Source organism: Thermomyces dupontii (genome assembly GCF_041956625.1).
Source record: "Thermomyces dupontii strain NRRL 2155 unplaced genomic scaffold VTN31scaffold_3, whole genome shotgun sequence".
NCBI lineage: Eukaryota > Fungi > Ascomycota > Eurotiomycetes > Eurotiales > Trichocomaceae > Thermomyces > Thermomyces dupontii.
The window spans coordinates 1,181,677-1,204,174 of NW_027192309.1; the positions used below are offsets into that span (position 1 = coordinate 1,181,677).

Below are 22,498 nucleotides of genomic sequence, written 5' to 3' on the forward strand. Positions count from 1 at the left end.
TCAACGAGACAGACTTCTCTCACGGATGAAGAAGCTGCTAACCAGTGCAAGAAAAACAATGCCGATCATCAAGGCAAAGCCCAAGTTCATGGACCATCCATAGCAACTACGGACTGTGTCCCGTATTTGTGGTGGTAACGTCTTGATGTAGTCGAGAGACTGGCGTACACCGTCCACAATCCGGTCAATGTCCTTAGCATCCTTTAATGCGGACCGAAGCCGCCCTCGAAGAAGCTGCTGGACAAGAGTGGACGACAAGGAGAGGCCCATGACTGATCCAAGCGACCGGAAAAGATAGGAGCATGCCGTAACCACAGCTTGGTTCTCCGGGGTGGTATTGGAAACTTTAAGATTCATCAGTTACGGATACCATCAAGAGTTTCCGAAAAGTAGGAACTCACTCAGTCCAATTAATGTGGTCGTGACTCCGATTCCATTTCCGAAGGCAGAGAGAATCGTTCCCACGATGAGAACCGGCACATTAACGACGACTGCTCCTGAACAGAGGAATATAATGACCAGGCCGGTGGTAAGAGCAGCATATCCACCAACAGTGAGCCAGTAGTAACGACCGGTCCATCGCATGACAAGCCCTGAAAAAAGCGACCCTGATACACCTGCTAGAATCGAGGGTAAAATCCGAAGACCAGATACAGTCGCCGAGACGCCATCGACGGCCTGGAAATACAAGGGAATGTAGAAAAGCCCCGCCATCCAGCCGCCGAAGCTGAAGAAGTTGCATCCATAACAGGAGAGCAGCGCGCGATCTGCGATGATGTCCCTTGGAGCAAACGGCTCGGCTGCAATATAGACCTCTATAATTCCGAATACCACGAACAGCGCTGCAGATATTGCTAGGGGAATATACGAGACGGGGATATTCCAGGCAACATTGCTGCCGCGATCCAGCCCAAAAAGAGCGCCAAAGACCGCGCCTATCAGGGTCACGGCACCGAGGAAGTCGACGCGGCGAAGTTTGCTGCGCCAATCTTCCTTCTCTTGCTCCGGTAATTGCAAATAAACTGTAACCAAAATAAAAGCGAGAAGACAGATTGGCCCCTGGGCAATGAAGGCCCTAACTTTAAGTTAGCGCATCTGGCTGGGCCACACTAGCTAAGAAGACATGGCTTACCAACGCCATCCAATGTAGTCAGCCAGAATACCACCTAATTCCGAAAATCAGCAAATCACCCTACTTTCGGAGGTCCAGCATCATACCCATTGGTGCCCCTATACCGGAGCCGGTAGCGTAAATGATGTTGATAATCCCCTGCCAAACGCCACGATCACGGAGTGGGACGATATCACTCAAAATGATGCTAACAACGGTCGTCATGCCGCCTCCACCGATGCCTTGATATACCTGTGCGAGAAGTCAGCGACATGGAATATCCCCGTTTACCGTATCACACACCCTGGCTGCGATCAATTGCTTGATATCCACAGCTGTGCCGCAGAAGATACAGCCAGTCCCAAAGATGGCATAGGCAAATAACAAACAGGCCTTGCGCCCGAAGATGTCACTTAGTCTGCCATACAGAGGCTGGAACGAGGTCAATGTGAGAAAATACGACGTTGCGATCCAACTGGTCAAATTGAGGGCATTCAGATCGCTGCCAATTTTACCATAACTTGCCATGATAATAGTCTGATCGGCGGCGGAAAGAAAGACCTGCACAGGACATCAGTCTGCTGCAAATCTTTTGGCCGGTGCATGCATCGTGATCATACTCCGATGGAAATAGCAGGAACAATATACTTTAGTTGCGCTTGGGTTCCTGCGGCATTTTGCGAGGGACCCTGCGAGCGCGGGACGGCCGATGACCCATTCTCCACTGATGTCGCTGAACTCGACGCATTGCCGTCCCGAAGTAGGGGTGTGGTCTCGCTCACAGGAGCCTTGGATGCCATCTTCTACGGCAGAGGCACTGTGGAGCGAAAAGGCCGAGGGAAGATCGGTCTCCGAAAAGCGGAGAGGGCTCGAAAGCTAACGAGAATTGCCGTAACAAGCTCTTAACCTAGCCTAAGTCCAGTTTGTCATAGGCTCGATCTAGTTGGCAGTAGGCCGTTAAAAGTAAAGGTGCTCGCGCGCTGCAACCATGCAGTATGCACTAAGTAATTTCTGAGCCTACCCCATCGGTTCTTCCCGAAGGTGCAGGGATGAAAATCTTGAAATCGTCGAAATTACAGTTCTGCCTATCAGATACGGTACCCAGCTTATCGGCTAACGATATCGTGCCAAGAGGTACTCCGTACAAACAGAGTCAAATCGACGGTACGGCAATCATCCAAAAGCCAAACATCGAACCCAAGGCTTGTCGAGTCAATAATTACCTATGCATCGACCACACAAACCGTCCGACAATCATTGACAGCAGGAGTACTCCGTACAGAAAGCCCTCTTCTGTCAATGCAAGACCAGTTGACGGGAGTGAATGGAAACCAATTTTGGTACGGAGTTCTTGTTATTATATAGATAGTATGACAGAGGACGTTTACTAGATGCACTGTCACTGAAGACTAAGAGGCCATAGCTGCGCATTTACGGTCAATTCCGGAAGTGAAATGGGATATCAACATCACCATGTCAACCATTGCACTGAAAGCAATTGACGATCAAGACTCAAGCCGTGGTAGCTGAACTGACCTCTGGCATCGGAACTGGCCCACCTGGAGAGTCTGGTAGACGGGCTGTCAGGACTTCCACTCCATCCTCGGTCACTAGTAGAGTATGCTCGAATTGAGCTGAGAGCTTCCCATCAGCTGTCACACTTGTCCAGTCATCCGGCCATAGTTTGTCCTTGTGGGTTCCGAGATTGATCATGGGCTCGATCGTAAAGCAAATGCCTGGTTTCGCGCTTCCCACTGCTTTGTTCTTGGCATAGTGTGGGATATTTGGAGTTGTGTGAAACAATTGATTGACGCCGTGACCGCAGTAGGATTTGACCACACTACAGTTCCGGCTCTTCGCATGTTTTTCAATCACATTCCCCGGTTCTCGGAAGAGCATCCCCGGCTTGACGATTTGGATCGCCTGCTCGAGGCATTCTCGGGCTGTTTCCACTACCCGAACGGCATCAGGATTCGCTTTTGCCTTGTCGCCAACGTAGTGAGTCTCATTCAAGTCACCATGAAAACCTCCGTAGTACAACGACACATCGATGTTGATGATGTCGCCATCTTCTAGGGGCCGCTGGTCTGGAATTCCATGGCATATTGTTTCATTGATCGAGGTACAAACCGATTTCGGAAAATGCATGTAATTTAGCGGTGACGGATATGCCTTTACGCCGATATTCCATCAGCGGAAATCTTACAGACTGAAAAGAAGACACTCACGTTGCGTTCGATACAAGCTTTGTGCACGACTTCATCGATGTAATCGGTTGTTACACCCGGCCGGACCTCTCTCGCGGCAATGTCGAGCACCTCTCGAGCCAATCGACACACCTTTCTCATCGCTTCTTGTTCTTCCTTGCTGAGAATGGTGATGTTGTGTCTGCCAATGAATTTCCGCTCTGACCGAGGGATTCCATCTTCGGCGTAGTCCGGACGCTGTATCGATGCGGGGACATGTCGTCGAGGAGAGAGCGGATAGACGGGTCGCAGGGAGCCGGTGAAAGGATAGTTGGGGAATGGATTGTAGAGACCGGTTGCTGGATCTGGTTCAGAAACGGCTCTCGGGGGAAATAGATTGGCAATTAAGTTACTCTTAGTCTTGTGAATCACCTTATGTGTTGCCTGGACGTAACACTGTTAGAACAGCAGTAAAAGACGAGACCAGAAATCGGAACAATGCCATACCCAGTTGCGCTTGAAGCAATCTTGCGAGCAGAAGAAACTGTCAGTGCCCATTTTGAGGCATGTTGGACACTGCAGATTGCCCGCTTCGTTGGGGCAGTCCACGCCGAGGCATTTTCTTGCTGTGGCTGCGGCAGCCATTGTGAAGCTAACGTAAGTTGGAACCGCAAGATGAGTAAAGAAAAAAAAATACCGATCAGAAGGTCAAGAGATTATTAGCCTTGAAAACAGTGCGAAGAGTCAGGGAACGGGAGAAAGTCGATCCGAGAACTGACCAAACTAATTCAAAAGTAGACTAGCTCAACGTGTACTTACGAGCTATTCCCAGTTAGGTTTAGTCCACATGAATTCCTGCAGTCGGCGGAGCACATGGGATTCGGGATCTTCGAGTTTAGTACTTACCCTGTACGATCGATCAGGATGATCATCGGGGATCATCAGGAGTGAGTTCATGCAGTAACTGTACGAGGTAGTCACTCCTAGTAATGTTGCAGTACATACAGGGCTTTGAGGATGCAGATATGAACGCCTCTGGTCCCCGGAGTTGTGTCGATTTCATCACCTCAGAATTTTTCAAAGGGCTATGATGAGAAACCATGACAGAGCCGGACCAGGCCGCGCGATGTTGTGCCCTCCAACGTCCGAACAAGCGATAAAGCCCGAATGTTTCAGCACTGGATTAACTTCACTCGCATAAGATTAGACTTCATCCCAATATGGTTTTGTGAATGGACTAATAATAATTAATCTTGTGCAGGAGCTGACTGAATAAAGTCTTCCAAGTGGACGAGTTGGCCACAGCAGGAGAGGGGAACTTCCCGACTTTCCCACAGCGGAGTCGATATGTGACCATTGGAATGCATCGTGGCGTTGTACATGGTACCTACATACTAGGTTAGGTACTTAGGTAGGTAGTAACTTGGGGTTGTTGGTAGTTGGTACTTGCTTCTAACCTCTGCTGGGTCATGGTTGATGTACAGATGAACATATAACTGTTGACTTGGGTACATCCATGATTTGATTATTGAAATGTGAAGATCTGGATCATGCCTTTCCATGATAAATCAACCTCAGTCCTCAGATTAGGGCCGAGAAAAGCTCACGTGACAGGGACCAATGGTGTGAGGTCGCCAGATTTTGATGGCCGCAATGACTGTCTACAAGTAAGGTTCTCCAACGTTTCTATGCTAAATGGCGCTAAAAAGAAAAAACTGAAATACCCGATCCTGTGAGATCTGCAGACTGCAGCAACTATTTGGGGCCAATATCAACTATAGATTTCCTTTCTTTCTCTCGTTTAAAAGGTAGTTCCCCCCCCCCTTCTCGCACGTCGACGTGTGAGAGTGTGCGGGAGGCAAATCGTCAAAAACATGTCTGGCAGGCAAAAACAAAAAGTAGTGATTGTTGGTGCAGGGCCTGTCGGATCGCTTGCGGCCCTGTACGCAGCATCTCGAGGCGACGATGTCGAGCTGTACGAGCTCCGTGGAGGTAAGTGGTCCAATCGAATCACGTCTAGGTCTGCTATGTGTGTGCGTTCGACCAGTCCTGATTGAAATACTAGATCTTCGTCTCACTTCGACCGTTCCACTAAACTTCACCAAGTCTATAAATTTGACATTGTCAGAGCGCGGCATCACGGCATTGAAACAGTCGGGCCGCACCACAGCAGTGGATGTGCTTCTGAACAATGCCGTTCCGCTACGAGGGCGCATGATCCACCGGAGGTCGGCTTCTGGACATCTGTGGGAAGCGGAGCATCCCTATGACGTCCATGGCAGGGTACGCCCCATGCCCCATGCACTTAGCCCCGGACAAGGGCCTAGTGTGTCTGTCATTGATTTCCGACTAATTTCCGACTAATCGTCGACAGTGCATCAATTCCATGGACCGCGGCACTCTGAACAATGTTCTCCTGAATGAACTCGAGAAAATCCCGAATGTCAAGATATTCTTCAATCATAAACTCACGGGAGCCGATTTCCGTGCACGAAAGGCTTGGTTCGAGTGCCGGCAGCCAAATGGTACGAGCAATGGCTCGCCGGCAGCGGACAAGGGCCCCGTCAACCTCAATCGCGCCCCGGAGATTGAGGTGCAGTTTGATTTCCTGATCGGCGCGGATGGAGCGCACTCTGCAACCCGCTATCACATGATGAAGTTCGCCCGAGTGGATTACCTGCAAGAGTACATCGATGCTCTGTGGTGCGAGTTCCGCATCGAACCGACTGAAACTGGAGACTTTCGCATCTCCCCTAACCACTTGCATATATGGCCCGGACAGGAGTTCATGTTCATCGCCCTCCCGTCCCCGGACAAATCTTTTACGTGCACATTGTTTGCACCGGCAGAGCACTATGCGAAGCTTGAGCAGTCTCCCGAGGGACTGTTTGACTATTTCCAGAAATACTTCCCAGGCGTGACTCCGCAGTTGATTCCACCTGATCAGTTGTACAAGCAATTCATGACGAATCCGCACCTTCCACTGATCAGTCTCAAATGCAAACCGCATCACTTCGGATCAAACGTCGTTATCATCGGCGACGCTGCGCATGCCATGGTTCCCTTCTATGGCCAGGGACTCAATGCAGGCATGGAAGATGTCCGAGTCCTTTTCGAGATTCTCGACAAGCATGGCGTATACGATCCATCACACGATGCCACGACCAGGGATGCCGCCAGAGCAGCCGCCTTACAAGCCTATACGGACCAGCGCGTGCCAGACGCACATGCCATCAATGAGCTGTCCCGACTCAATTACCTGGAAATGCGCAGCGGAGTCACTTCGCGGCTGTACGTGATCCGCAAGTTCATTGAAGAGACCCTCGATCGCTACGTTCCTCAGTTGGGTTGGAAGACCCAGTATTCACGGATCAGCTTCAGCAATATGCCCTACTCGGCAGTCGTCAAGGCCTCGCAAAGACAACGTCGCATTTTACTGCTTGGTGCGAAGACAGTCATTGCCTCTGCAATACTCACCGCAGTCGGCTTTGGAGTTATGTTGGTGTGGAGGTTTCCTCGACAGTTGACGCCGCATCGATGGCTGACAAAGCTTTCCCTAAAGCAGTTCTATACTGCCGCATATGCTTCGTAGAGAGTTCTGGGCCATGCCCATTGTACAATTGAAATCCCCTGTCTTGATAGACCGTCAATGAATCGATACACCTGTTGCAATGTCATGTTTGTTCCGGAGCGAGTCATGTATTCCAGCATCTCAGCAACTTGCAGTATTAGGATATCATTCCTATGAATCATGATCATGAGTTTCATTCAATGCACTGAAATCGTCGTCATTGTCGTCCACTAGCCAATCCTTTTCTCCAGCTTCTTCAGAAATCCATTGACAGTCTTCTCCACCTTGGCCGCTCTATCCTCCAGCTTGTGTGGCCGCGCCCCTGGATTCGATATCGCTTGTTGGAGTTCTCCCTGCGAGTAATGTTTGGCCTCGTCCTCAGTCGGTATGTACACTTGATTGTGAATGTCATATTCGCTTCCTGAGGCAGCATTCGGTTGTTGAGCGGGCTGACCGTAGGCATAGTTCGTATAGCCAGCGACGTTGACATTTCCATGTCCAGACTCATAGTGCTGTGGCTGAGGATGATAGCTGATGTGCTGCTGCTGCTGCTGCTGCTGCTGCTGCTGTTGTTGGAATTGTTGTGCCCCATACGCCTGGTGACTGTACGTCTGCGTATTGGGACCTTGCAGAGGCGCAGTGAGTGGCGGACCTCCCATGTAAGTCGTACCAACTCCGCTCACCGGCGGAGCATGATAGGAATGCACATTCGCCGTTGCTGCCGTGGAGTAACTTTGCCCAAACCCCGCACTCGGCGGTGGTGAGATATATCCGCTTTGAGGCAATCCCGGGATTCCATATCCAGTGGCTTGAGAGGTGTAGCTGACAGGAGGCGCTTGAGATGGAACATGACTCTGATCCGCAAGAGCGGCGGCTGCTAAACCAGTCCCGTCCGCGGCATCTGGTGGTGGAGGTGTCTTTTCCCGCGGCTTGATCGGTTCGGGTGCGGGCGGTGCCGCAGGATTGTATGCGAGGGGAGTATAGTCGGCCGGCTCGCTAGTCTTTGGTATCTGCTGTGAAGCAGGAAGAGTGACTTGAACCGATGCCACAGAGCTTGTTATCATGCTGGGTTCAGAAACAGGCTTTGATTGAAGATCGCAGGTCGAGCTATTCTGATACGCGGATTCCGAGATGGCGACATTCTCGAGTTTCTGCACTACGCTGCTCATGGCTGGTTCTGTGGATTGACTCTTGGGAAGACGGTCACTTTCGAGCTGTCCCGGAGGAAGCAGTCGCTCGACCGAATCGAGGAACAGATCTGCATCATTCACTGTCCAGAAATAGATGTCTAGGGTATGAAGCCGCAACAAACGTTGAGCGCCATCTCGCGGATCGGTGAATGGCAAGATCCAGTCCTGATCTCCCGGAGTCTGGACATGGCCGGACGAGGAGGCTGGTGTAGACGACTTGACGGTCAGGGTACACAAGGTAGGAAAGCGTGTCGAATGGCAGAGATGGGCGCGATCCAGCGCTAAACCCCATCAGCTACTACGCCGTACTCCAGTTTTCCGAACGAGACTGACCTCCAAAGAAGGCATCTTGGTCAGGCGTGCCCGGGTTGTTCGCTATCTCAATCCTAGCAGTACCCCGCACTGGATCATGGTACACGTATAGATAGGAACCTTTGTCGAATCGATGGTAAATTGGCTTAGGGATCGGAGCCGTAAAGTAATAATGGACGTCGGCGTAGCTAAAAGACAGCTGAGCCAGAAATGATCACAAGGAATGTCTGCTGGTGGCCACGTACACTGTTAGCAAGCGTTCTTCGCCAGGAAGAGGGGGCATGTTGGTTCCATAGCCGGCCGAAAGAGGCTCGTTTGGGCACAGGCAGAATTTTGGGTGGTCGATATTTCCGTACCAAATGCCGGGATCGTTGGATTCTTATATGGAAACAAGGGCTGAGCAACTTACATACTGAACTGGCCACGGGCTGGATTGATCTCTCCCTAGTTGGGCGGCTAGGGCTGAACTGCAAATGGATTACGTTGTTGTCCGCGTCTGATTGCTTGTCTGTGATGCCCCGCAAGAGCACCCAAGCTGCGCCGCAATTTTGTTTTTCCGGGCCGGTTCGTAGACTAGACCCGATTTGTTCCCTGCCCTGAAAAGATCAAACTGCCTTGAAATGTGACGGACAACTTCTCTAAGAGTCGCTCACGCAGGCTAATTTTTGCCATATCCAGCATCATCGGTAAGAATGGCTATCGATTGGCTTTATTTGCGAAATTCCAGACACCATCTAACTTTGCCCGCATAGAGGTCTCATCAGTTTCATGATTTAATTCCATCGAGTTTACGTGGCCATCGTCCCTCGCAACGAAAATGTCGCTCACCAATCTGGCACACGTGTGCTCGCATCTGAACAATGTCACAAAGGCCCGTCTCAGCATCACCTCGATACCCAATACCAACTTGCATTTGAGGTTGTGTCTGGCTTTCCAAAAAGCCGGACTGATCTCGGGCGTCGTTCGTGGAGGACCGCATCCCCCCGAGCCGCATCTGTTGTTGAACCAACCGGCAATGGTCGGCGACGAACAGTCGCTGGAACCTGTCACACAGTCCAATGTATCGTCCAGACGGTTATGGTTGGGCCTCAAGTACTGGCAAAGTGAACCGGTCCTGGGCAAGGTTCAACTCATCAGCAAGCCAAAGCGAAGAATTTCGCTCAAAGTGGATGAATTGCGGAAGATTCTCCGTGGAGAGAGAAGTGGACAAGTGGAGGGTCTTCGCTCGCCAGGCGAGTGCATCTTTCTGTCCACGGATCGGGGAATTATGGAAGCACGGGAATGTATAGAAAAGAAAACCGGTGGACTTGCTTTGTGTCGGGTACGATAAATATCTATGCCTTTTGTTTTCTTTGTCTGCATTGTTTTGGAGTTTGTCACGGTTATGCACGTTGGTTCCTGCTTGGTCCAGCACCTGTACAATACTATCTCGGCTTTGACAGGGTCCTAGTGTACTTCCTGTTCGCATGGCTCGTCCATTTCCACAGGTCATTACGAGTGTTCTGATAACCTCCTCATGGTACATAGCAAGGATATACTCTTACCCAAAAACTCCAACTTACCTAAACCACCCCCTGGACCTCTCCAGCCACCGCCATGAACTATCACAATCTCATGTATAGAATTCAACAGCTCATTTTTTGCAGCACAATAATGATAGTACTCTCAAATCCAACTAATCCAAACTATTGAAGTCTCTTTTGATGATAAATGGACAGCGAAGAAGACATCAACATGACCAAATTGTGCTCTTAACTACCGGCACCTTACCCTCAAGCCGTCGGCTTCATTGTTCTCCAGGTTTTGAACCATCGAGCTATCCTTCCATTGAACGCGCTTTGCATCTTCTTGTGACTCAACATGGCTGGCAACGCGCTTGAAAAAGAGAAGCAACTTCAGGAGGCCATCGCCGCATTCAATGCCGGTGAAGTACCAGGAAGCAGCAAGGCTCTTCAATGTGCCCCTGACGACTTTGCGGGATCGCATCTCCGGCAGGAAATTCAACAAGATCTCGAAGCAGCCTTTGCAGCGACTGACGCCGAAAGAGGAGTATGCTCTGGCGAAGAGTCTGTACACCTCGCTGCCTGGGGCTGGCCAATGACATTTTCCGAAATGGAGGTGTTGGCGACTGAGATTCTGCGAGCCAAGGAGGACACAAAGCCCCTGGGCAAAAACTGAGTCTACAATTTCCTGGAAAGACATAAAGAGCTCAAGGTTCGTCGCTCCCAGACTTTGGGCCAAGCGAGGAAAGCTGCGCTTGACGAAAACACGCTGAAGGAGTGGTTCAACCTCTATGAAACAACGTTCTTGGCGTACAGAAACACCGAGGATGACATTTACAATATGGATGAAAAGGGAAGTATGAAAGGAGCCAATGGTGTGAGGTCGCCAGATTTTGATGGCCGCAATGACTGTCTACAAGTAAGGTTCTCCAACGTTTCTATGCTAAATGGCGCTAAAAAGAAAAAACTGAAATACCCGATCCTGTGAGATCTGCAGACTGCAGCAACTATTTGGGGCCAATATCAACTATAGATTTCCTTTCTTTCTCTCGTTTAAAAGGTAGTTCCCCCCCCCCTTCTCGCACGTCGACGTGTGAGAGTGTGCGGGAGGCAAATCGTCAAAAACATGTCTGGCAGGCAAAAACAAAAAGTAGTGATTGTTGGTGCAGGGCCTGGGAAAAGATAGGAGCATGCCTACGCAGCATCTCGAGGCGACGATGTCGAGCTGTACGAGCTCCGTGGAGGTAAGTGGTCCAATCGAATCACGTCTAGGTCTGCTATGTGTGTGCGTTCGACCAGTCCTGATTGAAATACTAGATCTTCGTCTCACTTCGACCGTTCCACTAAACTTCACCAAGTCTATAAATTTGACATTGTCAGAGCGCGGCATCACGGCATTGAAACAGTCGGGCCGCACCACAGCAGTGGATGTGCTTCTGAACAATGCCGTTCCGCTACGAGGGCGCATGATCCACCGGAGGTCGGCTTCTGGACATCTGTGGGAAGCGGAGCATCCCTATGACGTCCATGGCAGGGTACGCCCCATGCCCCATGCACTTAGCCCCGGACAAGGGCCTAGTGTGTCTGTCATTGATTTCCGACTAATTTCCGACTAATCGTCGACAGTGCATCAATTCCATGGACCGCGGCACTCTGAACAATGTTCTCCTGAATGAACTCGAGAAAATCCCGAATGTCAAGATATTCTTCAATCATAAACTCACGGGAGCCGATTTCCGTGCACGAAAGGCTTGGTTCGAGTGCCGGCAGCCAAATGGTACGAGCAATGGCTCGCCGGCAGCGGACAAGGGCCCCGTCAACCTCAATCGCGCCCCGGAGATTGAGGTGCAGTTTGATTTCCTGATCGGCGCGGATGGAGCGCACTCTGCAACCCGCTATCACATGATGAAGTTCGCCCGAGTGGATTACCTGCAAGAGTACATCGATGCTCTGTGGTGCGAGTTCCGCATCGAACCGACTGAAACTGGAGACTTTCGCATCTCCCCTAACCACTTGCATATATGGCCCGGACAGGAGTTCATGTTCATCGCCCTCCCGTCCCCGGACAAATCTTTTACGTGCACATTGTTTGCACCGGCAGAGCACTATGCGAAGCTTGAGCAGTCTCCCGAGGGACTGTTTGACTATTTCCAGAAATACTTCCCAGGCGTGACTCCGCAGTTGATTCCACCTGATCGGCTCCCGTGAGTTTATGATTGACATTATCGCCGACTCCTTTCATACTTCCCTTTTCATCCATATTGTAAATGTCATCCTCGGTGTTTCTGTACGCCAAGAACGTTGTTTCATAGAGGTTGAACCACTCCTTCAGCGTGTTTTCGTCAAGCGCAGCTTTCCTCGCTTGGCCCAGAGTCCGGGAACGACGAACCTTGAGCTCTTTATGTCTTTCCAGGAAATTGTAGACTCGGTTCTTGCTCAAGGGCTTTGTGTCTCCCTTGGGTCGCAAAATCTCAGTCGCCAACGCCTCCATTTCAGCAATTGTCATCGGCCAGCCCCCAGGTATCGAGCTGGTACATACTCATACTCTTCACCAGAGTGTCTTCCTCTTTCGGCGACAGTCGCTGCAAATGCTGTTTCGAGATCTTGATGAATTTCCTCCTGCCGGAGATGCGATCCCGCAAAGTCGTCAGGAGAACATCAAACATCAAACAGCCTCGCTGCTTCCCGAAGACTCGGTACCGCACCGGCCTTGATCGCGGCGATGGCCTCCTGAAGTAGCACTCCCTTTCAAACTGGTTCCTGGCTATGTTGAGTCGCAGAAAGCTCACAAACGTGCTCAATGTGAGAAAGGAACGATGGTCCAGAACCTGGAGAACAATGAAGCTGACGGCTTGAGGGCAGGGTGCCGCCAGTTAGGGGCACAGCTTTGACCATGTTGATATCTTCTTCGATGGTTCATTTTTGGTGTCTTGATGGTGATGATCTAGCTATTTTGATATCTTCGATGGCGAAAATCATCAAAAGAAACTTCAATGGTTTGGAATAGTTAGTTCGACTTGGAAGTACTCGTACTTTTATTGCCCTGTGGTGATGGTCACGTGAGCGGTCACGTGATAGTTTATATCAGCTGACAGTGCCTTGGCAGATCTTGGCACTCGCGCTTTCAGGGCTCTCGTGCTCCCTAGCTCGTTCGCATAGCAATGCTCACAGGCTAGTGCTCTGACGGTGATGAACCACTGAACTCTATGTAGATGATTTTAGTTTGGATCATGGTGGTGGCTGGAGAGGTTCAGGGTGGCTTAGGTAAGGTGGAGACTTAATTTTTAACTAGTTTGGGTGGAGTGAAATGCATTAACATCAGTTGACGGCTACGGAGCAGAGCTTGGAGGGACATGAACCATACTAACTCGGTACAACACTGGAATTGATACTGATGATCAACCCCTGGAATTGACCACTTCTACCGGGTCCTGCTTATTCTCCGTGGTAAAGGGTTGCTAATCACTACGGTAATTTGAAGTTACTCGATTTACTTGCGATCTCAAAGGCTCGGATGGCTGCCCAGCTAACGGACGTTCTTATAACCGGTGGCTGTGGCTTTGTCGGCTCGGCCATCGCCAGAGCGGTGCTTGAAAAGCATCCCCAATGCTCGGTGACAGTGGTAGACCGCAATCCGCCAGGACCTGTGCATGAGGTGCCGAAAGAGGCGAGATTCATCTCATTGGATGTGACGCAAGCCGAAGAAATGGACAAGGTGATCGGCCTAGTGCGGCCGACAGTGCTCATTCATACGGCAGGCATAGTCCCGGCGCTCGCAGAGCGCTTCCGCCGGCGGCAGCAACCCATTGTCCGGAAGGTCAACGTGGAGGGAACCAGAAACGTGCTTGATGCCGCAAAGAGATTCGGTGTCAAGGCGTTCATCTTCACCAGCAGCTGTTGTGCCACAGTGGATGACATGCGGCTGCCATATCCGAACATCGACGAGACCTGGCCTACGTCACAGAACTCTCTAATCTATGGTGAATCCAAAGTACCTAGGCCCTTGTATCTTGCAATGCCAGTATCTGGATTCGACAACATACTGATTCCGGACATAGGCCGCTGCTGAAAAACTAGTACTTGATGCATCGAGTGACGGCATGGTTACTTGCTCACTGCGACCGTCTGTGCTAACCGGTCCTGGGGACTATCAGCTGCTACCTGCTATCCACTCCTGTATCGCCAAATGGGAGACACCATGGGTAATTGGCGACGGGCTCAACCTGTGGGACGTCACGTACGTGACGAATATAGCCGATGCACATGTCTTGGCCGCAGAGAACTTGGTAACAACCAGAACGGCCGCGGGAGAAGCGTTCTTCATCCAGAACAATGAGCCCATAACCTTCCGAGACTTTTGTCTGGCGATATGGGCTCACTTTGGACATATCCCGCCCTTCACCGTCCACATACCGGAGAAACTAGCATGGGTCGCTGGCCTTATTTCCGAGATCTACACTTGGATCTCAGGCACACCAACAACACTAAGCCGCGGAAGTGTCAAAGATGCCTGTGCGGTGCGGTATGCGAGCGGCGAAAAGGCACGGCGAATACTTGGTTATGAGGCTCGTGTAAGCATCGAGGACGGTATACGGTTAAGCTGTGAAGTACGGCCGTCTCAAACCAGAACCGATTGTCCAAGCGTAGTCCAACACTAATCTGTTTTCTAGGATTATGCGCGCCGTAAAGGGCTTAAACTCAAGCCCGTGGCGCCTCCGCCGCTGAATTCCCAGAGAAAAGGCTGAATAGAGACGCCGGAACCGATTCATGCTCCTATAGTGATACCCAGTCCTCACTCGTGCACGGATTTCATCGGTCATATACCTGTCCTTGCAACCCGTGCTCGTTCCCTTTGCTGGTTTTTGCTGAGGATCGAAGCTCGTTGTGTAAATACAGGGATTGTCATGCATTTGCTGCCCAGCCTAGTCTAAGGCTATAGTATCATTTCCGTGATTTTCAAGACTTAGGACACGTAATTGCTCGGTTCATTACTCAAGGCGACACTGCCGACTAAGCGCATACAAAGTGGTGTCATTAAAAGGAAGCGACCTGAAGACACAAATGCTTTGGATATATTATCAGATGCCGCTGATTCGATGATGCTACCTCCAGAGAATGCCCCAACACCCAGGCCAAAACATCAAAATATAACATCAAGGCGAAGAAGAAGAAGAAGAAGAAGAAGAAGGAGAAGGAGAAGGAGAAGAAGAATCGAAATAATAACTACATCACGGTAAGTAAAGGTATTATACTTCAACTGTGCCGAAGAGAAGAGGAAAGAAGAAAAGAACATAAGATATATCCCCGTCAAGCTGGATGCTAGCATGCAGCCAGATCCAAAAGAACATCCCAAAGCAAAGCTTTGTAAAACCAGCCTTCATGAAAGAATATGATAAACGATCTTTGATACAAGGGTCCGACGCTTGAATCCCTTGATCAAGATGTCTCTGCTTTGTCTGGGGCCGGCTGCAGACCATCATCGGTTGAAGCTGGCTCGGCGAGTGAACCAGTGGGTGGTTCGGAGGTTGTGTTGGCATCTGACGCAACCGCTTCGTTCGCTTTCTCATCACTCTCTCCCACCGACGGGGCATTTGCGCTTTGAGCCTCGTCCTTCGGGGCATCCGGCGATGCCGTGGCTTCTTCGCCGCGGCTCTCAGGATCTTGCTGTGGCTGTTCTGTTGGCTGCAAGGGCGTCTCCCCAGCGACTTCGGTCGATGGTTTATTGGCCTCGACGTTATCACCGGAGACATCAGCTGGTTCACTCTCGTGATCTTCGTTTTGCTTTGTTGGTCCCGTCGCAGCCACCGACTCTTCAGATCGTGCCTGAGAGGCTTCGGACTTGGTTTCTAGTGTAGAATCAACGGTTTCAGGAGCCGGCTCCGTAGCTTCAGATTGTGCCTTGTCTGAGGCTTGGTTCTCGACAGATGGCGTACCCGCGGACAATCGCTCAGACTCTGGCTTCGTTTTAGACCTTGGCTTTGCTGATGACTCTCGCTGAGAAGTCTTGCTCGACGGTCTCACAGGTCTCTTTTCGGCTACACCCTCTCCGCTTTTTCGCGCTGGTTTTACAGTCTTTGTCGTCTTTGGCGGACTCTTGGGCTCAACTTTAGCGTGAGCTTTGCTTGCAGAGCTGGCCGTTGGTCGCATCATCCGTGCCAGGAAACTCTCATCCGCAGCGGTTCTCGTCGTACTAGTCGTGCTGACACGGGACTTGGGACGTTCCTGGGTAGATTGCGCGGGCAAGGACTGGCGCGATGGTTGTTTGCGCAAGCTCGACGCCGTGGGTGCCGTGAGACGGGAGGAGACACCGGGTTTCAAACTCGATGACTTGCGCGACAGTGTCGGGGGCGGAGTATTCGACTTCGCGACTGAAGCTAATGTTGGGGCAGTGGAAGATGCCGGGTTTCGTGATGAGCGGCCCGGTGACCTGACTCTGGGACTCGCAGGCAAAGACCTTGGGTTTCTCGTCGCGGCCGGGGGAGGCGTTGCGGCCGGCTTGGTATTCAGAGCCGTCGATTGCCTCGTTGTCATTGCCTTCTTAGCTGACGCCTTCTCGTCTGCTGCCGTTTGCTTTGATGCCGATGTTGCCGAGGTTCTTGATGTCGCCGACGTCGACTTTTGTTCTTTTGTTGACGATGGCTTGGGGTTGGATTTGGCCGCCGGATTCCCCTTAGCGGTGGAGACAGGTGATGAACAATTGGCACCCGGCTTAGAGTCTTGCGGTGTGCTCTTCGTAGCGGTACTTCCTTTGACACCATTCGCTTCCGGAGATGGCGCCTTTGGTTGGGACTCCTTTTTGGCGGCGACCAGTGGTGTTTCCCGCGCTTCGAATGCCGCCCGAGCGCTCTGCGAGCCGGCACTTACTGCCAAGGCTTCCAATCTTTCATTGATCTGGCCAACAGTAGTTCCTTGAAGAGACGCCGGCTCACCACGTACTGTCTGCGAGGACGAGTACGATGGACTGTTCAAGGATTCCACTGGTGTCATCGTTCTCAAACGGGGATCTTTTTCTGATCCTTCGCCGTCTTTCACTCTGGGAAAGCCAGCAGGAGACCCTCGTCCCACTCTGTCGACCGGGACAAAGCTGGCCCGCACTTTGGAAAGAGGTCGCGCATTCGGCGAGTCATTCGCATTGGTGGGGGATCTTCCTCGAGATGGAGGAGAAGTGCTTGTATTTTGGCTGTTGTTCTCAAACTTAGCCAATAGGCTGCGAACACCGCCTGACGGCGGCACGGTAGTCATGGTGTCTGCAGGCAGGACGGGCTGCTTTGCCGGGATTGATAAGGGGGAGAACCCGTCGAGGCGTTTGGCCTGCGTTCGCGTTGGCGAAATCAATCAACGAGGAGATCTGGCCACAGTTGTCACTCGAGAGGCGATCGTGAAGTTGAATGAAGAGAAAATTCGTGGGAGAGGCCGTCAGGGACGCGAGAGTCGGTGCAGTAATGTCACTGCAAGGGACTGAATGTGCTGGCTAACGAGGAATAACAATACAGTAATCGCAAAAAGGGTAGAACACTGGCAATGTTCAAGGGCGTCAAGGAAGGATAAGCATGATAAGATGGTGGGATGCGCTACTAATTTCCAGGTAAAGGCAGGGGGAAGAATGACGGAGAGGTGATTGTTGGTCTGCCTCGAGGCTAATGTTTTTGCGGAGTGGACTACGCTACGTAGCCTTTGTACAGTATATAGGTAGATACGTTACTTACGCCTACAGTAAAGTTCAGGGGCTACGAAGATCCACCTCGGCAGAAGCACTAGAGAGTCCAGAGTTCCAGACGCCGCTGAGACGCGTCTCATCAGTTGGAAGAAGGGGTTCCAGCGAGCGTCAGGGATGTTTCGTGTTCTGGACGCTGCAAGCCTGCAAGACCACGAGTATGCGCTCCAATCTGGGAGCTTTCTCGGGGTTCTCGAAGCCCTGCAAGAAAATGGTTCTCTTTTTTCTTTTTTACTCGGCCTCTCAATTCAGCGCGGGGACCAACGTTAACCTAGCCTAAAAAGATAATCACCACATGAATTGTAATGTGAATATACAAGTTCACACACAATCTCACTTCACCTATCCAAATCCAGAATGGTGACTGATCATCAGATGCCTTCACTCACAGACTTCTGTTGATGAGATTGAAGTGTTGATGTCCTCCTCTATTCGGAGGTGATTACTAATCAACCTTAACGGACCTCATCAGCCAATCGGGCCAGGGGACGGAACCATGGTTCCGCTCCGGTTCGTTCCTAACGGAAATACATTATTCCGTCTCGGACAAAGATTACTATCAGGCCGAGGCAGGTACAAGATTATACGTGAAATGCAGACACAGAAGAGCTGCGAAAATGGCTGCTAGAGCGCTTAGAATAGGTCAATTGCCTCTGAAATTCCTGTCAAGGTGGTATTCTGACTTTTTTTTGGTCCAGGCCTTATTCCCGGCGACGGAATCGGGAGAGAAGTGATCCCTGTACGAATTCGCTCCCCCCGAATGGAGGAAACTGAGAGCATGGACTTATACTGGAATGCAGGCTGGTCGTAAATTGCTCGAGGCTCTGCCCCCATCGCTCGGTCTCAAGTTCTCCTTTGTGGATCTCGATGCCGGCTTCGACACCTTCAAGCGCACCGGCAATGCCCTTCCCGAAAAGACTGTCGAAACACTCCAGAAGGAGTGCGATGGAGCTTTGTTCGGCGCTGTTAGGTACTTGGTCCCTCAACAGACCGCGTCAGGTCGGTCTCACACGTTGTGAAATCTAGTTCCCCAACCACCAAGGTCGCCGGGTACTCGTCCCCCATTGTCGCGCTCCGGAAACGCCTCGATCTCTATGCCAACGTGCGCCCCGTCAAGACAACCGCCGGCGGAGGCGTGACTGGATCTCCAATTGATCTGGTGATTGTCCGCGAAAACACCGAAGATCTGTACGTCAAAGAAGAGAAGACGACGGAGGGTTCGAACGGCAAGGTGGCGGAAGCTATCAAACGCATCTCCGAGCGCGCGTCATCCCGCATTGCCACCATGGCCGGTGAAATTGCCCTCCGTAGACAAAAGATTCGTCAAGTCGCTCCAGGAAGTTCACATCTCACCGAGTCGATGGTGACCATCACGCACAAGTCGAATGTTCTCTCGCAGACCGACGGGCTATTCCGCACGGCTGCCCGAGAGGCCCTCGGAGCGGACAAGTACAAGTCAATCAAGGTAGAGGAACAAATCGTGGACTCGATGGTATACAAGCTCTTCCGTCAGCCGGAGTACTACGATGTGATTGTGGCTCCGAACTTGTACGGCGATATCCTCTCGGATGGTGCGGCTGCCCTCGTTGGCAGTCTCGGTCTGGTGCCGAGTGCCAATGTTGGAGATGGCTTCGCTATCGGTGAGCCCTGCCACGGAAGTGCGCCGGATATCGAAGGCAAGGGCATTGCCAACCCAATCGCAACCCTCCGCAGCGTGGCCCTCATGCTGGAGTTCCTTGGCGAGGAATCTGCTGCTGCTAAGATTTATGCTGCCGTGGATGCCAGCCTGGACGAGGGCAAGGTGCTTTCGCCCGACCTCGGTGGCAAGGCCACCACACAGGAGGTCCTGGAGGACGTCTTGAAGAGGCTGTGATAGAACGCTCGCAGAGGCGAGAGGAGCTTCAAGTGTTTTCTCAAAAACCATGTAAGCTAACTCATGGTTATCACCGGTGTCCAATGTGAATCTAGAAAATCATTGTCGGTAGACTCGCGGTTTGCCTACAATTACGCACATAACAAAAATTGTGCCGAGCCCTCCAAGCTGCGTGCTCGAAATCCGCTTTTTGACCCTCCTGAGCCAACTTTGAGGGTGACAATTGTCTAGCACTGCCTGACATCCTGGCACTGGTTTCCAAGTAATGCCATCTATCTTACAACTCAACATGCCAACCAAGAAGATGCATGGGCAAAAGGACTATGTATCTGAATCTCCAGCTTCTTGAAATCATCCTACTTTGTTTGCTTCTCGTCGGTTCCTCCCTCCCGTCTCTGTGCCAGGCCTATCAGATTCTCCACTGCTGCTGTGCTCGCTCCTCTCACTGACTTCTTGCTCGGAACCTTGCAGTAGTAAAGTGAAAAGTATGACGGCATATGTCTCGTTCGTACGCCTGTTTTTGAGGGTATATCGCAGTTTATGTTTCCTTGCGTCTATATACTTTGCAACATGGAGCTGGAAGCCTGGGAGGCGAAGGGTGAGATCTGTGAACGTCAGCAGAGTGGCATAGATTACGACTTATGTATCTAGGGATCACCATTGAATCCCAAGTAGGGATTTCCAAAATCAACATAGTATATCCTGTCCTTCTCGAACGTAAACTGCTTCCGGGCCTCTTCACTCAGAAAGTGTTTCTTCCGTCCAGCTGCATCAGAGGGGATCTGTAAGTCCGATCGAATTGCCAGTCCAGTCTCTTCGGCCCCTTCTTCAATCACTCGAGAGTGCAAATTTTGTGTCTTGTCTAGATTCTCCGGATCGACTTTATCGCCGATTCGGAAGTAGTTGAACGTTGCCACTCCCGGGCTGTACAGGTATGGCTTATCGGCATAAGGGTCCCCATCGAGGGCTGGATCCAGAGCCCATCTCACAATGCCCAATGCGGTACTGAAGCCAGATGGGAGACTGTCCCGGATAGGCCGGTCAAAGTCATTGCCAAACACTAGATCATCGGCATTGACGTCGTGTTTCGGGATCAGTGAAAAACATATTGAATACTGGTCATGTTGATGCAGTGGGTGAGAAAAGTATGTGCTTGTCTTTGGAGAGTTATTCGGCAGTCCTGGCTGTCTTTCAGCATGATCCCCGAATCACTCCAGCTCTCCGCCCTTGACACACCGGAATAATCGTGGATTCGAACGCAGAGATTCACAATCGCATGCTGATTTTCGAAGCGTATGGTTTTGTTCGAATTCACTGGAACAACCTGATGCGTCGAGGTATCATATTCTGGGCCTGCTGTGACTTTCAGTCGATAATTGGGGGAATCCTGCCCGCTGCTTGAGCCCACCCTGGAAAACATAATCTGTTGATAAACGTCACCGTGCCAAAAATGGGGTTCGAAATCTCGAATGCGAAGATGTATGAGTTTTGAACCAGTACGATTCGTGACGCCATGCTCGATTCATTGGTGCAAGTTTCGAAGCAGCGATAACAGGGTGGCAATGACGTGCATCCTGCGCATCCATTGTTTGCTTCCGAAGCCTTGGCTATCTACACTGTTAGGTAATTACGGATCCTCCGGGCGGTACATATAGATCATTGTTCTAGTCGAGATGAATCCGAACCCAGGACCCGGATTTCATAGATGAGCTGGAGAGCCTGAGGCCGACTACAGTACATGTTGCAACGTTACTGAGTACTGGCAGCACCTCTCATTACTCTTGTCGGTCTCATTGGTCACACAGCAACACATCGGCCCGACATATTTCCGGGAAGCAGGGGTCACGTCTCAACTCTCAAGGCATCTGCATGGGCCAGCACAGTCTGTTTCCGCGCTGATTTATGCGACGAGTGGCTTGTTCCTCCAAATCAAACTGATACCTTCCCCCCCAATGTCCCCTCTATGACAACCCCGGATGCCTTCAGAGATGCAGAGTACCTCACTGACGTCTCGGGCATCTTGGACGTGGAGGATTGCCACCATGTTGTCAGCGGCGACCTTCCTGCAAGCACTACCAATACGTATCTGAGCCGCAAGGCGCAGAAGGCGGCAAAGATCCGCTTCATTGACTCGTTGTTACGTGACCTGGACATTTTGATCTATTGTGAGCTGTCTGCCTTGTATTATATGGAGTATGTACTGCATGTCGAACCATTATGGGTTTGATCGCTGACTTCTGACTTGACATGTGTTGACAGCTGTTCATTGATCTTGTTCGCGATCCGCGCCATCGTTCAACTCGTTTTCTTCACTCCAAAACAACCCCCGTTCAGTCCGACAAGAAACCAGCCGTTCATAGGCGCCATATTCGGCAGTAACCTTCTATGCATCCTGCTTCATATTTTATTCGTGCATCCTGATGCCCCCGAGGAGACGGGTGGCTATCTCCACGGGGGATTGTTCATCGATTTTATCGGGCAGTCGGCTCCCGTGTCCAGGCTACGACTGGTCATCTTCGACACGGTTTTGATGTTTCTGCATCTGATTATGCTGGGTTTGACCATCGAGCGTGTGCGTTTGGGATCAGGCCCGTTTTCGTCACCTACCGGACCAACTGCAGCAGGAAATACGAACAATGGCCAAGATCATGACGCGGAGGAAAGGGGCATTAGACGAGGCGATGTTGATATGCACTATCCCCTAAACCGCACGGAGGACAATGTGGAAAGGACCGAGCTAGTGGCTGAGCCAGTTGACGATGGTTCTGAACAGCCAGCGAGGGGGAGTCACCCGCTGGACATATTTGCCTCTGGCGAAGCACTTATATTGGACATGGGAATCCTGAATACAATTCGGGATCAATGGTCCTATAATCCTCAAGCGGCACCAAGGGCGCAATTGCCGCCATCGCCTGAGACGGCGTCGTTCCTACGTCGCCATTTCGGTCTAGAAGTCGGTCCTGACGGGCGGCTGATGCGCATCCAACGATGAGGCATTCCTGTGTACATAGTATTGAGAGGCTCCGAAGATATCATGTA

The 22,498-nt window shown here is 51.2% G+C and overlaps 11 protein-coding genes across 11 annotated transcripts; 6 read left to right on the forward strand and 5 right to left on the reverse strand.

Moving 5' to 3' along the window:
• Positions 1–1,911, reverse strand: VTN31DRAFT_3885 (uncharacterized protein; the record flags this gene model as incomplete). Its single annotated transcript, XM_069404211.1, has 6 exons — positions 1–344; positions 402–1,075; positions 1,133–1,166; positions 1,219–1,363; positions 1,415–1,672; positions 1,732–1,911. The coding sequence occupies 6 exons, from the start codon at positions 1,909–1,911 to the stop codon at positions 1–3; spliced, it is 1,635 nt and encodes a 544-aa protein (XP_069261208.1).
• A 712-nt stretch (positions 1,912–2,623) lies between these two features.
• Positions 2,624–3,942, reverse strand: VTN31DRAFT_3886 (uncharacterized protein; the record flags this gene model as incomplete). The annotated part of the gene is made up of 4 exons (XM_069404212.1): positions 2,624–3,283; positions 3,340–3,656; positions 3,711–3,741; positions 3,805–3,942. The coding sequence occupies 4 exons, from the start codon at positions 3,940–3,942 to the stop codon at positions 2,624–2,626; spliced, it is 1,146 nt and encodes a 381-aa protein (XP_069261209.1).
• Positions 3,943–5,171: 1,229 nt separating this feature from the next.
• Positions 5,172–6,889, forward strand: VTN31DRAFT_3887 (uncharacterized protein; the record flags this gene model as incomplete). Its single annotated transcript, XM_069404213.1, has 3 exons — positions 5,172–5,289; positions 5,363–5,580; positions 5,672–6,889. 3 exons carry the CDS (start codon positions 5,172–5,174, stop codon positions 6,887–6,889), a joined length of 1,554 nt encoding a protein of 517 aa, XP_069261210.1.
• Positions 6,890–7,098: 209 nt separating this feature from the next.
• VTN31DRAFT_3888 (uncharacterized protein) lies at positions 7,099–8,653 on the reverse strand (the record flags this gene model as incomplete). Its single annotated transcript, XM_069404214.1, has 3 exons — positions 7,099–8,339; positions 8,392–8,558; positions 8,616–8,653. 3 exons carry the CDS (start codon positions 8,651–8,653, stop codon positions 7,099–7,101), a joined length of 1,446 nt encoding a protein of 481 aa, XP_069261211.1.
• A 534-nt stretch (positions 8,654–9,187) lies between these two features.
• On the forward strand, positions 9,188–9,700 carry VTN31DRAFT_3889 (mitochondrial 37S ribosomal protein uS8m; the record flags this gene model as incomplete). The annotated part of the gene is made up of 1 exon (XM_069404215.1): positions 9,188–9,700. One exon carries the CDS (start codon positions 9,188–9,190, stop codon positions 9,698–9,700), a length of 513 nt encoding a protein of 170 aa, XP_069261212.1.
• A 588-nt stretch (positions 9,701–10,288) lies between these two features.
• VTN31DRAFT_3890 (uncharacterized protein) lies at positions 10,289–12,611 on the forward strand (the record flags this gene model as incomplete). The annotated part of the gene is made up of 6 exons (XM_069404217.1): positions 10,289–10,419; positions 10,569–10,791; positions 11,059–11,116; positions 11,190–11,407; positions 11,499–12,076; positions 12,428–12,611. 6 exons carry the CDS (start codon positions 10,289–10,291, stop codon positions 12,609–12,611), a joined length of 1,392 nt encoding a protein of 463 aa, XP_069261213.1.
• A 775-nt stretch (positions 12,612–13,386) lies between these two features.
• VTN31DRAFT_3891 (uncharacterized protein) lies at positions 13,387–14,617 on the forward strand (the record flags this gene model as incomplete). Its single annotated transcript, XM_069404218.1, has 3 exons — positions 13,387–13,863; positions 13,931–14,479; positions 14,543–14,617. 3 exons carry the CDS (start codon positions 13,387–13,389, stop codon positions 14,615–14,617), a joined length of 1,101 nt encoding a protein of 366 aa, XP_069261214.1.
• Positions 14,618–15,308: 691 nt separating this feature from the next.
• On the reverse strand, positions 15,309–17,114 carry VTN31DRAFT_3892 (uncharacterized protein; the record flags this gene model as incomplete). The annotated part of the gene is made up of 1 exon (XM_069404219.1): positions 15,309–17,114. The coding sequence occupies one exon, from the start codon at positions 17,112–17,114 to the stop codon at positions 15,309–15,311; it is 1,806 nt and encodes a 601-aa protein (XP_069261215.1).
• A 1,089-nt stretch (positions 17,115–18,203) lies between these two features.
• VTN31DRAFT_3893 (uncharacterized protein) lies at positions 18,204–19,459 on the forward strand (the record flags this gene model as incomplete). The annotated part of the gene is made up of 4 exons (XM_069404220.1): positions 18,204–18,228; positions 18,285–18,325; positions 18,387–18,556; positions 18,613–19,459. 4 exons carry the CDS (start codon positions 18,204–18,206, stop codon positions 19,457–19,459), a joined length of 1,083 nt encoding a protein of 360 aa, XP_069261216.1.
• Positions 19,460–19,810: 351 nt separating this feature from the next.
• On the reverse strand, positions 19,811–20,879 carry VTN31DRAFT_3894 (uncharacterized protein; the record flags this gene model as incomplete). Its single annotated transcript, XM_069404221.1, has 3 exons — positions 19,811–20,064; positions 20,118–20,639; positions 20,696–20,879. 3 exons carry the CDS (start codon positions 20,877–20,879, stop codon positions 19,811–19,813), a joined length of 960 nt encoding a protein of 319 aa, XP_069261217.1.
• Positions 20,880–21,422: 543 nt separating this feature from the next.
• VTN31DRAFT_3895 (uncharacterized protein) lies at positions 21,423–22,451 on the forward strand (the record flags this gene model as incomplete). The annotated part of the gene is made up of 2 exons (XM_069404222.1): positions 21,423–21,652; positions 21,719–22,451. 2 exons carry the CDS (start codon positions 21,423–21,425, stop codon positions 22,449–22,451), a joined length of 963 nt encoding a protein of 320 aa, XP_069261218.1.
• Between the last annotated feature and the right edge of the window lie 47 nt (positions 22,452–22,498).